This window comes from Hippichthys cyanospilos, chromosome 11 (assembly GCF_059441005.1).
Source record: "Hippichthys cyanospilos isolate Australia breed blue-spotted pipefish chromosome 11, RoL_Hcya_1.0, whole genome shotgun sequence".
Taxonomy (NCBI): Eukaryota; Metazoa; Chordata; class Actinopteri; order Syngnathiformes; family Syngnathidae; genus Hippichthys; species Hippichthys cyanospilos.
The window spans coordinates 2,261,384-2,275,683 of record NC_142379.1 but is presented as its reverse complement, the minus strand read 5'-3'; the positions used below and the strand labels follow the sequence as shown (position 1 = coordinate 2,275,683).

Genomic DNA, 14,300 nt, shown 5'->3' with positions numbered 1-14,300 from the left:
GAATGAGTTAAACGTTCGTCTGCGAAATGATTGTCAGTTGTTTGTTTCAAGTAACGCATTAATATTCTTTGATATATGTAAACTGACAAATTGAATATTTAACTCATTCACTGCCAGCCCAGTAAAAATTGCTCTTTTGACATCTATAACATCGGCAGAAATTGAGTTGATTGCATTGGAGAGGGAGACAACTGGCATCTAACTTCAAAGAAGCGGCTAGTTGACTCAAATAATACTCCATGTCAAAACCAGCTTAAAAAAGACTTCTATAAGCAGTGACAGACAGTATAAGTGGATATTGAACCCTTGATTATGGCAATATCATTGGTCAGTGGGGACATCTCACTTCAAAGAAGCGGCTTGTTAACTCAAAATATGAGCGCAGTATATTAATACTGTGTCCTATTTAGTCCATTGGTCAGATGTAACAAGACAAAAATGGATTTGACTTCAGAGTTAGCTTATATTGTATAGCAAAAAAATAAAGTTTCCTGAGACACAGGAGTCATTTAGTTCGTATGAAACTCGTATGCACCTGCCACTCTTGTCCTCCATCTGCAGCTTATACTGGAGGGCATCTGAGGCGGCGGCTTTGGCTGGAGCGTCGCCCCACTTGAGCCTGAGGGTGTGGTGACTGAAGGCTGCGCACTCCAGGCGGGGGGGCTGCGGGGGCAGGGGCTTGGTCTTCAGCTTAAAGGTGTGACTAAAGGGCCCGGCGCCCAAGCTGTTCAGGGCCTGGATTCGGATCCTGAAAGACAAATTGCAGTCATCATTGTCTAGTCACGTTCCACTATACGCTAATTGTTTTTTAGTAAGTATTCCTGGATACTTATTTGACAAAATGTAAATCTATGAACGAGCAAGTAACAAAATCTGCTTGGACAACAAAACAGCTTCAACTATTCTTCCAAAAACCTCATCAGCTAACGCAACCCCTACCTGTAGCTGGTGTCAGGTTGGAGGTGCTGAATGACGTGCTTGGTGACGGGGCCGACCAAGACGGGATGGCGTTCGCCCAGGTCGATCAAGTAGGCCGTGATCCGAGAGCCGTGGTCGCAAGGTGGGTCCCAGCAGATTCCTACACATGTGGATGGCGAGTAGAGAGGCGGTGGACGCACGCACTCGTCTTCATCTTCCTCCTCTTCCTCCTGCTCTTCATCCTCCACCTCCTCTGGAGCGCCAAACCTAGTGAGCTCAGACTCCTTCATGGCGCAGATGTTGCTGACAGCGGCGGGGACCGAGGGGGGCGTCAGGCACAAGACTGCCTCGCTGAAGGGGCCAGCGCCTGCCACATTCAGAGCCTGGGAAGATGCCAGAACACTTTTTGTCCACAAGAGGGCGGCATAACTTAAGAGAAGCTTTACACAGCTTTATTTGGTCTGGTTATATACACAATTAAGTCAACTTGCATCATTTCTCAAGGTGGAACTGTGTTGGGAAAAGCTATTCTCTTGTCATATATTTGCTCCTCGTACCTGTACCCTACAGAAGTAGTTGGTGGCAGGCACTAGGCCCTTCATCTCGTGGCAGAGGGCCGCCCCACTGTAGCACACCTGCATGCTGCCTTCAGCTGCCCCCCACTCCAGACGAAACTCCGTCACCGGAGCCCCATTGCAAGATGGGGCCTGGAAGGGGAAAAACCATATTAACTGGTAATCATGTCACCAAAGAATAAAGACACGAGGATAAAACATTAACGAATGCACAATATCTAAGTTGTCTTTTTAAATATGTACATTAGGAAAAAAAAACATTAAATACTAATGGAGTAATATTGGGCTGGATATACAGATTACCTATGTAAATTAGAAAAAAATGTAGGAAGAAAAGTCTATAATAGCAAAAAAGTAATTCGATGGAATCTTGAGAAATACTGAAACATACAGTAATCATTCCAAAGGAGAAGAAAACTGTGTCTTCATTACAAATCAGGGGCCTAAATTTGAACATTTGATGCACCTTACCTCCCAGCTGATTACAACACAGCTAGGTGATTTGCACGTGATGGAAGGAGCCTTGCATTGCTCTGGAGCCCCGGGGCCGGTGGTGACGTCATAGCGCTCGGAGAGTGGCCCAAACTGAACAAACAAAAATAATAGAAATCATTCAAAATGCAATTAACCTGGAGAATTGATGAACCTGTTTATAGCGGAGGATATGTTCCAGATGCACCCTCGATAAAGACTACCGGTACGTGATAATATATCGCACAAGTAATTCTCACCCCCGCCTTGTTTCCCGCCTTGAGCCGAAAGCCGTAGGTCCTGCCGGGCATCAAGCCCCCGACGGAGCAGTCCAGCTCGGCACCCTGATAAACCTCCCTGCTCTCCTCCGACTGCGGCCCGCTCATCTCCACACTGTAGCAAGACACGGGGCTGCCGCCGTCGACCTGAGGTGCACCTGGGAAAAGCGTATTTTTACAATAATTTGAGTTAAAATCTATTCCAGGGACAAAGTAGCCATCTGAGCTAAAAAAAAACAACAACAAAAAAAACTGCACAGGCAATGCTTTTGAAACCAGGGGCTTTCAAACATTATTGTTATTCCTATGATTTTTTTTTTTTTTTTTTTTTTTGGGGGGGGGGGGGGGGGGGGGGTAACTTAGTTCAATTTGGTGAGCATGTAATCAAAGCCAAAGAGTCTAGCTTTCAGAATCCGTGAACATGATCGGACACTGACTTCACGTTCCAACTCTCCAGTGAAAATATTTCATGAACAGCAAAGATTTTGCTAATTGTTTATCATCAATGGAAAATGCAGTCCCCTTATTTCCTGAGCCCTTTAAATCTTGAAGGATTTAAGATAATCAATGGGACGATGTAAGAAGTGACTCGTCTCCATGCTTGCTGCTGTCAGTTACGTGCCTTTGGCGTCATGGAAAAGGTTAAAACATTGGTGTCCAAGCTATGGCCCAGGGGCCATTTGCAGCCCGCCATAACAAAATGTTGTGGCGCACAGCATTGTGAAAATACATGTTGAAATGGCTTGCAATGCTATATATATAAAAAAAAGAAATAAAAAGGTTTGATGGTAGGAACCGTTAGAATAAAATCCAAATGTAACTCAACATCCCTTGAAGCCTTGAAGTATATTTTTTTGTTCAAAATTAATACATCAGAAATACAATGTGTAATTGCTTTAATATATTAAAGTGGGAAAAAAAATGACATGGCCCTTACGTGTGTCTATTATTCTGTATGCAGCCCTTCAAGGAAAAAGTTTGTGGACACCCCTGGGTTAAAACCTTTACTAGTTTTGAATAAAAGATAAATCTTTTTTTTCTTCTTTTTCAGTCATTACGCCAACAGGAACAAGAAGTTGAGGTAGTCATGAAATTAGAAGAGGGAGCAGTCAAAAAAAAAGTCATGCCTTGAATTTTAAAGTGTGTGACTTATTTAACCATAACTGCATTAAATCAAAGAAAACTTTATAAAATGACTCAATAGACCAAAGAACAAAATGTGCCAGCCACAAAGATCACCGTGTTGCCCTCATCAGACTATTATCAGGGTTTAATTCAGTTGACCGAGAAAGCGCAGAACATATCCCATGCGCCGTACTCAAAGCTCATGACTCACCCCAGCGTAGTTGCACTTCCCGGGCTTTGGGTTTGCCCACCAGTCGGGGGGGTTGGCAGGGCCCTGGGGGCACCGGCGGAGTCTGGACCTGCAGGGTCTCCGACAGCTTGGAACAAGAACAAAAAAAATTGCTAAGAAACTTCAAAATGCCAACCAGCATTCACAAAACTAATTATAACCACAGTTTCAGAACACATGGATAATCAGATTTTTTTTCTCTCTGACAAAATAGCAAACATGCAAAACTGTGATGTCACTCGCTTGCCACCGTGAGTCACATTTCCTTGCAAGGCCACTCATGAATAAACACACACGCTAACGGCCGACGCGCAAATTAATGAGGAGCCTGTGCGGAGGAGACTAATTAGGGAAAAACATCCTGGGAGGTTTCATCGATTAGCGGACTTGGTCTTGACTGTATACACACACGCACAAAAAGACCGCATTATTGGACATTCGTTTTGTTGCTTTCATTGAAATAAATCATGAACACTAATGCTGATAATTCGTTCTTGCTTTTTTGCATTAAATAAAAGTGTTTTAATTTGTTGGTAAACCAATGAATAGTGGGACAAGATGAAATTATGCTGCCCCCCATTGGTTTGGAATGAGGAACTACAGTAGTTACAACCTCTCATTTGGCCGTTATGAGGAAACAAGTGAATGTTTAATCATCTCACAGTATTATTCCTGCACACAACAAACTGGTGGCTTAGTAGTTTTGAAATCAGAAGTAAAATGTGCGAGTTTGTTGCGTAATCCAAATGATTGCAACAAAAGTAACCAAAACATCTTGAAAAATCTCAACTTTATTAGACATGACAATTTAAAGTTTTGTAATTGAGTTTAGCAAAGGTCATAAAAGTTAACATGATTTGCTTGCTTGGGCCACATAAAATGATGTGGTGGACAGGATCTGGCCTCTATACAGTTTAAATCTACAATAACTGTTAGTGGACTTAAAGGACTTCCCTGAGAACTCCTCTCCAAAAAGCGTCTGACCATCTCTTTGGACTGACGTCAGAATGCTGTTGTTCCATAATCATCTTTTTCGTTTCCATACATATAAACAACATTCGGCCCTTCCATTACAAGAATGGCAAAAGTTGAACCGTGATAAAAGACGAGCAGACATAAATCATTTCCGCCAAGGACTCCACGACAACTTTTGCTAGACAGATTTGTTTTGCTGGACGGATGTTGGGGTATGTTTTGTGCAGTCATATTTGTGACACTTCAATACTGATAAAAGTATGATGATGCAAGACCAATCCCTTTGAGGCTGTTACAGCCTTACATCTTTGGGCAAGATTACACACAGATGAACTGCTTTGTGAATATTCTGAGTATATATATATTTACTACTATTGACAAAAGGCTGCCAGCCAGCTCAGCATGGACTAAAATAACGGTGCTCTAAATCCACTTTCGAGTGGAAGTTCAAAATCTAATATTAGGTCCCCTGACTTGCACACGATCAAACGCTTTTCCTCACACTGATTCAAATAAGCAGCCACACAAACACGGCCGAGTGAAAATGTGTGCGTTTATGAATGACTCACCGGGCTCTGCCCCCCCTCGCTCATGCAGTACACTCTCGCCTGGTAGGAGCAACCAGGTTTGAGGCCGTCACACACATGCTCCATGGCCGAGCCCGAATACACCAGCTCCCACGACAAGCCTGAGCATCCGTCATAAGAAGGTGCATACAACTTCAAGTAGAAATAAACTCAAGATTTCCACGCCCCCAGACTTTTTACTCACCACTCAAACCCTCGGACAGCTCCACAACATACTTTGTGACGTTGGCACCGCCATCTTCTTTTGGGGGATCTAAAAGAAAAACAACGAGAATGAAGATCAAGATCACCCAATTGGTTCTACAGTATATTTTGCCAAGCGAAGCGTACCCCAGGCCAACTTGAAGCTATTGGGCTGAACTTTGCCCTTGATGACTGGCCTGGCAGGGTAGCTGGGTCTGTCTGGTTTGGTGATGAATTCCACTACTGGGCTGGGGTTGCTCTTGCCCTCAGAGTTGTACGCCGCCACCTGGACAGTACAGCAAGGTGGGAAATGAAGCATCAAGACACAGACAGAAACCTTGTGCATTATAACCAAGTTCCCATGATGACGCAGAAAGTGGGGCTCGTTACGCAAAGTCCAAAGGGTAGAGTGAGATTCAGCAGCGATCGAGTCAACATGTAGCAGAGAGCACGTGTGCGTATGTTTGCATGAAAATCAGTGTGGCAGTGAATCAAATCATAGTGTGTGTGTGTGTGTGTGCGTGTGAGTGTGTTAATGGGGGAACGCCTTGTGAGAGTCAGCATGTGTTGATAGTATATAAGAGTGTGCCAATGTTTGAGCCTGTGTGCGGTGCTGAAATCGGGATACGTATCAGCAAATCTAACTTAATGCATCACCAGGAAGAGTACATTATTCTTTTTGAATCGAGAGCAAATTAATTGGAACATGAAGCGACATACAGTATTGCTAAATTGTGTTATAGTGCCTCCTTTGTAAGTCCTTATTTTGTTGAGTTTTATGCAGAGGCTCATCGTCATTTGTGTCGTAATTTTTCGGCATAAGAAAGAGGGTCAATGTGTGTGCATGAGTCAGACAATGCGGTGTGTGTCTAACTGCCGCCACCCCCTTTTGTCCTCAACAACACAGATGTTGCTTTTCCTTACAAGCCTCACAGGTTCATGTCAGCGAGACCCGACAACATAGTGAGAGAGAGGCTGACTGTTGGGCAACACAGAAAGGCGCCGTGAGCCTCAAGAGGCATTTGTGCAATTCAGCGAGACACGTGCGCACCGATGTGCTAATCCACGCGAGAGCCCGCTGAGTCCGGCTCATCCCGGTCGGCATCCGCAATCTGCAAAACCACAAGCCAAACCGAAGGAAGGAGCCTTCATGGTGTAGGTTTTCTTCACGTTAGGAATTATGTTGTTTGTAATAACCGCACTGCGTTGGCAGGAGAGCGCCGGAAAGGCTGTCGTATCATAACAACATGTAGTAGACTTGTAATTCAAACAAGCTGAAATGAAAATAAATGAGGTGCTTGTGCTAACGAGGAGCACAACAATGCATGCGCCTTCCCGGGACGGTAATAAAAAATCCTGTAGTTGACAAGCTTGTGAAGAGCAGCAGGCTGCTCCATTTAGTGATGTTTGGTGGCAAAAGTGTCAGGATTCACAAAGATGCGGAGGGCCTCAGCGACTTCCAGCATAAGAAACACTCTCATGAACACACTCCCAATCACGGACACACACATGGGCACTGTGTTTCAGCATTATTATACACACGCCAACACTTTCTCCAACTCGTGCTCACACAACTCACCCACACCGTACAGTACTATATGCACTCTTAGAAATCGCTTTCTCACAAACATCTGATCTGCTCACGCAAACACACACAAACACACACGCAATAGTGACGACGGAGTAGTTTCCTCACCCGGAACTTGTACTTGGTGCTCCTGTGGAGGTTTCTGACCATGCAGGAAAGCTCATCGCCGTCATAGCTTGGCTGGAAACCGTAACCCTGGGGAATGGGAAAGGACACAGTCAGAGGAGACAAAACAGTGAGACAATTCTTTCAAGACTAGAAGAATGGTTGGACAAATAAGGGCTGTGCAGGAGGGACAGAGCTGTCAGTGTGTGTGTGTGTTTCCAGGAAGCTCTTCCAACCTGTAAATGTCATGTGATTTTATGACAAAATTTGACCTTCAACAGATTACATATAGCATAATAATCCTATTTATTTGTATATTTTCTAAAAACCTGATTGAAATAGCAAAAATCTGGCTGAATTGTCAAAGAACATGTCGTACCGAGCCTTCCTCCTCCATCTCCAGGATGTAGCAGACGTCATCCTCCTTGGGCGAGCTGCTGGGCCGATGCCACTTGAGACACAGCCAGGTGATGCCGGCCATCTCCAGCTCCGGAGGGAAGGGCGGCGATGGCGCACTGCATGAAGTGAACATCTCCACAGATTCACTGAACTCACTGCAAAACAAAGATATGTGGTGATGACCGGGAGACGAGACGAATCAACATGAATCAAGGATGGAACTCGCAGTGGTGTCAAGTGTTTACGTACAGATATAGAAGGCGCTACTTTTTTCCGCACATTTTGAACCCTGCGGCTTTAAATGTGGTACGGTAATTGACAAATTTGTACTTTGTAAAATCTGAACAAGGAAATTACTGAACATGTCACAGCGGAACAACAAACCCGCCTTCATAATGAATATTCATCAACTATTTGCAGCGCGCACGAGAGGGAGGAGCAGACTCCCTGTGAGCGAGAGGGAGAGAGTGAGCAAGACAGACGGTAACACGGAAGCAGAGTGAAAATTAGCAAACACAGAATCAAATGGAAGCCGCGTAAGAAGATCCCCTACCTGACACCCATGTCATTTTTGGCTGCGAGGCGGAAGGCATATCTGGAGGCTGGCGAAAGCTTGGTCAACCTGTACTGCTTCTGAGGTCCATAGTAGCACTGCTCAAACACGCCATTGCCTTTCCCCTAGACAGCAAAGCGTTTACATACCGCTCATAAAATCCTGACTCGTGTGCATGTGTGTCGCATTGAAAAAGTCAGTGGAAAACATCATTACCTCATCCCATTGAAGAATGTAGTTGTGGACCTTGGAACCGTTGTCACATGGAGCCTGAATATGAACGAAACATGAGGATGTGACAATGCTTGTGACAACATGTTCCCTTGTGGCTCTTGCAACCTTGTCGATGTAACAAGCAAGCAGACAAGACGCATCCAGCTGTGAGCATTTTTTTTTCTGTGTGCATTTTTTTTAAGTTGCCTGCTTTAATTAATCAGAGGAAGGTTTGCTGAGAAGGCGTGCTTGTTTATGCAAAGCTCATAAAAGGTACATCCCAGCATGCACACGTTTGCTCCTTATACACACACAAGTGCATACACTCATTGACACATACCTCTTTCATTCATACAGCAACTCTTACACACACACACTCTTTTTAACACACACACCTGGGAGTCCATCTTTACAAGCGCAGTCGCTTCCCGCTGGTTAAATGAGAACGCTAATTACAAAGAAGCAACACGGAACAGGAACTCCGGCAACAACCAGGAGCGAGTGCTGTTGTTTCTCCATGCTGTTAACTTCCGTCTGCAGCACACCGCCATTGTCTTCTTGTAAACAAAGAACTTTAGATTTTTTTTTTTTAATGATTTCTTGATTATATGTTTGTGTTGACTGAGCACCAAGCCAATATTTAAATTACTTGAAAACAAAGTAATTGACTGCTTTAGTGCTTATTACCGAAAATAGTTGATTAGTACTTGAGTACCTAAAGTATTTGATCATTTGTGTACCTGCAGTACTTTAGCTACTGAAAGTGACTATTTTAGTATATAATACCTAATTATGCGGCAGCAGAATTCAGGTGGCAGCAAACAGGTAATAATTCATTTTCTGAGTCCAATGAGGTCTTTAAAGTCCGCACTACGTCCCAGCACCCTTGAAAGTAATTAACATAGTGACCTTCCATTGAAGTACGAGTGAGTTCTTGGTCCCGCTGGCCTTCTTGGGAGCACTGGGGGGATCTGGCTCACAGCTTAGCGTGGTGAAGCTCACAGCTTCTGATGGGCTTCCCTGTAAACAGTTACACATGGCCTGGACCCTGAGGGGGGAGACACAAACAAAAGTTACCCAAAATGCTCAGCAATCAGTAAAGCTGTGCAATGTCTGACCTGACGTGATAGTCTGTTGCTGGTCGAAGGTTCTCTAAAGTTGCACTTAACTCCTCGCCACTGCAATGAAAGGAAAATAAATCAGTGATATCATATAAGTAGGGAACCTTTCATCTTCTGGACTTAATTCTCTTTTTGCTATCCTGAGTAGACAGAATAGGGACTGAGTAGACAAGACTAAAGACTACGTACACCCCCCCACACACACACCAAAAAAATCCGCCCCTGCATTTAATTATAAAACTTGTTGCTGTAGTTGTCAATTTTGTGAACTGACAAATGGGAAAAAAAATGTGTGAAAGATAATGTTCGAGACAAAGTTCCAGTTCGAAAAGCTAATGCATAATCACGGAGCTGAAGGTTACTCACCAGTACATGCTCTTGTACTTTCCATCCTTGCCGCTAAATGAGACTGACACCACATAGCTGAGGGTCCCCGTGGGGATGCTGTCGTCCTCCATTTTGGGTGCGCTCCAGCTTGCCTCGACGGCCCGGGCCTGGATGTTTGACACCTGCCACATGTACACCAGGCGCTATCAGTGACACTGTTATCAAGCAGGCAGGCAGGTGTGTAAACAGCATCTATTTGAAGCGTGTACAGCTCAGTGGGCTTTAAACAGTACATTACTACAATAATCCTCTGAATATATGTTAGGGATGGAAAGATTATCGTCCGGGCAGATTATTAGCGCAAAAAGTTTAATTTTCATGACACAAACCCTTTTTCATTTGGTTCTGAAACAGCCTCATATCTAACAAAATGCTACCACTGCCATATCATGTGTAAAAAGCGAATGGGTGTCGCCGTAGTTTATACAAGGTGATCTCAGATGACAGACTTTGTATGAAAAGGAAGCAGAAGTTTAGCCTGGGTTGTTAGTGCGTGAACTTATGGTGCATTTTAAAAACAAATTCAATCGGTGGCACTTTTTTCTTTCAGGGTAATTGTGAAAAGTTGAAGCATTTTGAGATCTTCGTTTGAGATATATTTATGGTTCAGACTATTAGCGCAGTCAATTATAAAGAGTTCAGAGAGGCCATTTATTACAAGGATTTTATTGCTATTCCTACAACAGAAACATCTGGCTTTTTCAAACTGAGTAAGTCATAATTTTTTTTTTGGTTTTGTTTTTTTGGTGTGAAGCCAGACTTACTGTATCTAATGTATAATGTGTGTCATTGCTCAATCACAAATTGGTAAACCCTGGATTATACAAGCGTAAATAATACAATGCCCTGGAAATAACAGGGCCTATATATAATAATGTCCTGAGGCCACCTATCCAATCAGAATTTGAATAGAGAGGCACTGTGACAGTCACAATTATTTTGACTCTCTTCTGAAGGGACTTAAAAATAGCCTGCCGTCTACATTCAGGGCCCATTGACACGCGGAGGAAGTATATCAGGTCGAGTACCTTACCACCCAGGGGGCCCACCTGACTCCATTACACCCCACTGTTTCGCATCACGGTCCTTTAACCAAACCTGTGAGGTGGCAAAGAGGAGGGAGAGAAAAAAAAATCCGCTTTTCCCATTGAGGCTCTTTGTATCCGGCCTGAGACTTCACGGTTTATCCAGCCCCTTTGAAATGGACCCCCTTTCTGCTGCGTATACATGGAGCTCAGAGGATTGTGCTGCACATTTTATGAGGTCAAAGAAATTCTATTTCAGTGCTAATCCCCCATTCAGCACTAGCTAAAACAACCATTTTCTTTTTTTTTATTGATTTATATTTTGCTTCAGGACCCAGAGATGCTGCCCCCCCCAAAAAAAGTAAGAAAATCAACTACTCTGCTTTTTTACGTTTGCAGTAAGCCAATTTGACACCTAGATACATAAATTGTCAATACATGACGACCATGTCATTTCCACGCATTAATCTTATAAGGAAACCCCATCTTGACACACAAGGGAGCCGAAAATTCCCACGAGTGTGCTCGTCAGCAGGTTGGACTCCATTAGCCGGGCGTCAGCGGGAATTCATCACCGGCGTTAATAGGACGTTTAATGACGCCACGCATTTGCATCATTAGCGATCTCTCGCGGGCGTACTGCTGATGGTCACATAAAAACATGCAAATCCAAGCAAATTGGGCGCAAAGAAAAACATAAGATAATAAGGAGGGCATACGAACCACAGGTTTACTGATGGCGCTCAGCAGTGCTTTCAAGGCCTGTGCTGCTGCATCCAGCTCTGAGGACACAAAAATAATAAATGGAGCAATTAAACAAAACCGTAAGATTACATTTTTACATTATTTCTCTGTACAAACTTTATCCACAACTACAGTATTTCCCGGAAAGCTATACGTACTTCCATGTTTTTGTGGTTCGGTAACACAACGATAGAGAATCCATTCCTTGTCACTTTGTGGGTGCTTTTTGGACGAAATAGCGTTTGAGGTCCTTATCGGGAGAAGTTTTTATTTCACGTAGCACGCCTGGTATTGCCCGTTTGCAGTTTTCTTTTTCTTAAAAGTTGTAGGCTCGTCACCAGTCCCCGGACTGAGCTTTTCCCCCTCCCCAAAGACGTCTGTTTCTTACTAATTTACCCTTATTTGTGGGTGAACCCTTGCCGCTCAGGTGACCTGAGCAAATCCAAGAGGTTCCGGCCCAATTTCAAAATAAAACATTTTTCAAAATAAAATAGCTTTCAGACTCGGATAATACATAAAACCGCACTCTTATGTCACAATCTTGCTTACGGTCACATTATCGGAAATTGGCAGGTCGCAAACGATTTGTGTAATTTCACACTTGATGGATGGGCAGGCACTCCACAGACCCCATTGTTTGTGTACATGCAATTAAAGTCAATTTCCCATTGTGTTTTTACTTTAACCTTACACAACTGCCAGTAATTTTCTGGCTGTGCACTAGCAAGCAAAGTTACAATGTAATCTTAATGATTAATGAGCATGCAATCAAGAAAAACGTTGGCCGCTCTGCTGCTTCCAGTGCTAATGAGGCTCTGTTTCAAGCGCCTAAACACAACAAACTCCCAAACATCCGCAAACATCCCAATCAAACATAAACGTTCCAAATTAACTCCTCTTTCACTAGTGATGGAAAGGACTGAGTCTAATAGATGGATAAAACTGCCAGATGTGCTCTTCTTCCTCCTCATTTGTTCAAATATTCTTGTTACTTTTCCATGGGTGGTCAGCTTCGGACCTGTCCAATTTGTTTATGCTTTTCCGGAGCTTTATTTATTTATTTTTTTTATTTTTTTAAAGAGACAACTGTGGTGAGATCAGAGCGTGGAAAGTTGCCCTTCGCATTGTTTCTCATGTTTCCCTATGCCCCCCCCCCCCCCCCCCCCCCGAAAATAGTTATCACACATAATGAACAATAAGAGATACATTTTTACAGTTGTGTTTGAGAGTCCGTACGTGTCTTTTACCCACTGACCTTCAGCTTCTTCGTTTTTGCCCCGGCCTGCCTGCTTGTCCTGCAGCTCAGCCTCTGGCGCTTTGCCTCCCACGCCGTTGTGGAGGTTTGGCGTCGTGGGGCTGCCACAGGTCTTCTGAGGCGAAAGGGGGGGGCTGTCCTTCACCTGACCTCCTCCACCGCTGCCTGCCTGTCGGTCCTTCAATTTCTTCTGGAGGCGCTCATACGTTTTGCTCGTTCTGTCATCTCTGTGGACAAATGCCGGGCGCCCGTGTTGGGTGTGGGAATCTGCAGAGACTGATAAATAAACAAAAAGTAATCAACATTTAAAAACTTGCTGATAACGTGTTTGGATCGCTGAAGGACATCATAATCTACATGTGTTATCGAGGGATTCATATTCGTATTGGGATTTAAATGATATTGTAATGGGAGTCAATCAAATTTTACATTGACAACGGAGTGAACTATCATATTGTCAAGAGTGAGTCAAATCGCATCGTAATGGGAGTGAATCATATTGCATCATAATTGATGCGAGTCAAACGCTGTAATCGTCACAGTTCATTGTATTGTAACTGGAGTCCATTGCAAGCAAGTGAGTTTTAGCGTTTCACATGACAAGTGGAGACAGTTGTATAATTGTAGTGATTGTAGCTGGAGTGAAATAAATGCATCACAATCTAAGTGAAGTGAACTCAGGGAATGTTATAGCAATACTTTAGAAATGGGTTAATTTAAGGCGTTATAAATGGAATTAACAATTGCAATGAGAATGAACAGTATGTTAGAGGCTGAAAATGAATCGAAAAATGGCAATTGGGATTCGATCATATAGAACTGCATAGATCTGTAATTTAACACTTGAGGGAATCGAATTGCTTTATATTACAAACGAAGAATCGTAACTGTAGTTAATTATCTTAGCGGGATGGAATCATATGACTGAAGTGAATCAAGTTGTATAACGTAAATGGAACCCTATCGTTATCGCATTGGAATAAATCCTACTTCAGTGGACTGAATCAGATCATGTTTGAAAACCATATCATATGTACACTGAACGGTATCATGAATCGAGTGAATTGTATCAAATTGTGCATGTGCAATGCGATATGTGCCTCAGTGGCAGAGATGCAGACCCACACCCAGGTGAAATCCAAATCCAAAACAGTCTCACCCTGCTCTGAGTAGATGTGAGCCGGGTGATACTGGGAGATGTACTGCGAGCTCATGTCGCCCACTCCGCCCACCATGCCCGTGTACAGCTGAGGGGGCGGGGGCATCATGGCCGGATGCGGGATAAAGGCAGGCAGGTGGGCGTGGGGGGGCGGCGGAGCATGGTGGAGAGGCGAGTGGCCGCCCGGGTGGAACTCTGGTTGCTGTGGCAACACCAGGACCCGCCGCACTCCGTTCTCCTCAATGATCTGAAAGGAGACCACACCATGTTAAGAAATAAATACTTAATGGTTTGAGTGACTTACAACTAAAGATGCCATTATTAGGGTGATTTGTTTTCAGACAAAAAAAAACATCATATTTCTGAATTCTCGGGTGTCAATGTGGAATATTTTTGGAGTATTGCACATA

General features: G+C 43.7%; 1 protein-coding gene across 6 annotated transcripts in view; it reads right to left on the bottom strand.

The window, feature by feature from the left end:
* Positions 1-14,300, bottom strand: part of fndc3a (fibronectin type III domain containing 3A) — a 48,342-nt gene that overhangs the window by 5,354 nt on the left and 28,688 nt on the right. For all 6 annotated transcript variants that reach the window (XM_088427296.1, XM_088427293.1, XM_088427295.1 and 3 more), the window contains 19 exons: positions 13,891-14,137; positions 12,732-13,007; positions 11,456-11,514; positions 9,687-9,829; positions 9,318-9,377; positions 9,109-9,247; positions 8,203-8,256; positions 7,987-8,111; positions 7,414-7,588; positions 7,038-7,124; positions 5,489-5,627; positions 5,343-5,411; positions 5,141-5,259; positions 3,579-3,684; positions 2,225-2,400; positions 1,965-2,078; positions 1,476-1,625; positions 940-1,301; positions 536-748 (listed from right to left, as the gene is read on the bottom strand). In XM_088427296.1, coding sequence (XP_088283422.1) covers positions 536-748; positions 940-1,301; positions 1,476-1,625; positions 1,965-2,078; positions 2,225-2,400; positions 3,579-3,684; positions 5,141-5,259; positions 5,343-5,411; positions 5,489-5,627; positions 7,038-7,124; positions 7,414-7,588; positions 7,987-8,111; positions 8,203-8,256; positions 9,109-9,247; positions 9,318-9,377; positions 9,687-9,829; positions 11,456-11,514; positions 12,732-13,007; positions 13,891-14,137 — 2,813 coding nt within the window. The remainder of the gene's footprint in view (positions 1-535; positions 749-939; positions 1,302-1,475; positions 1,626-1,964; positions 2,079-2,224; positions 2,401-3,578; positions 3,685-5,140; positions 5,260-5,342; positions 5,412-5,488; positions 5,628-7,037; positions 7,125-7,413; positions 7,589-7,986; positions 8,112-8,202; positions 8,257-9,108; positions 9,248-9,317; positions 9,378-9,686; positions 9,830-11,455; positions 11,515-12,731; positions 13,008-13,890; positions 14,138-14,300) is intronic.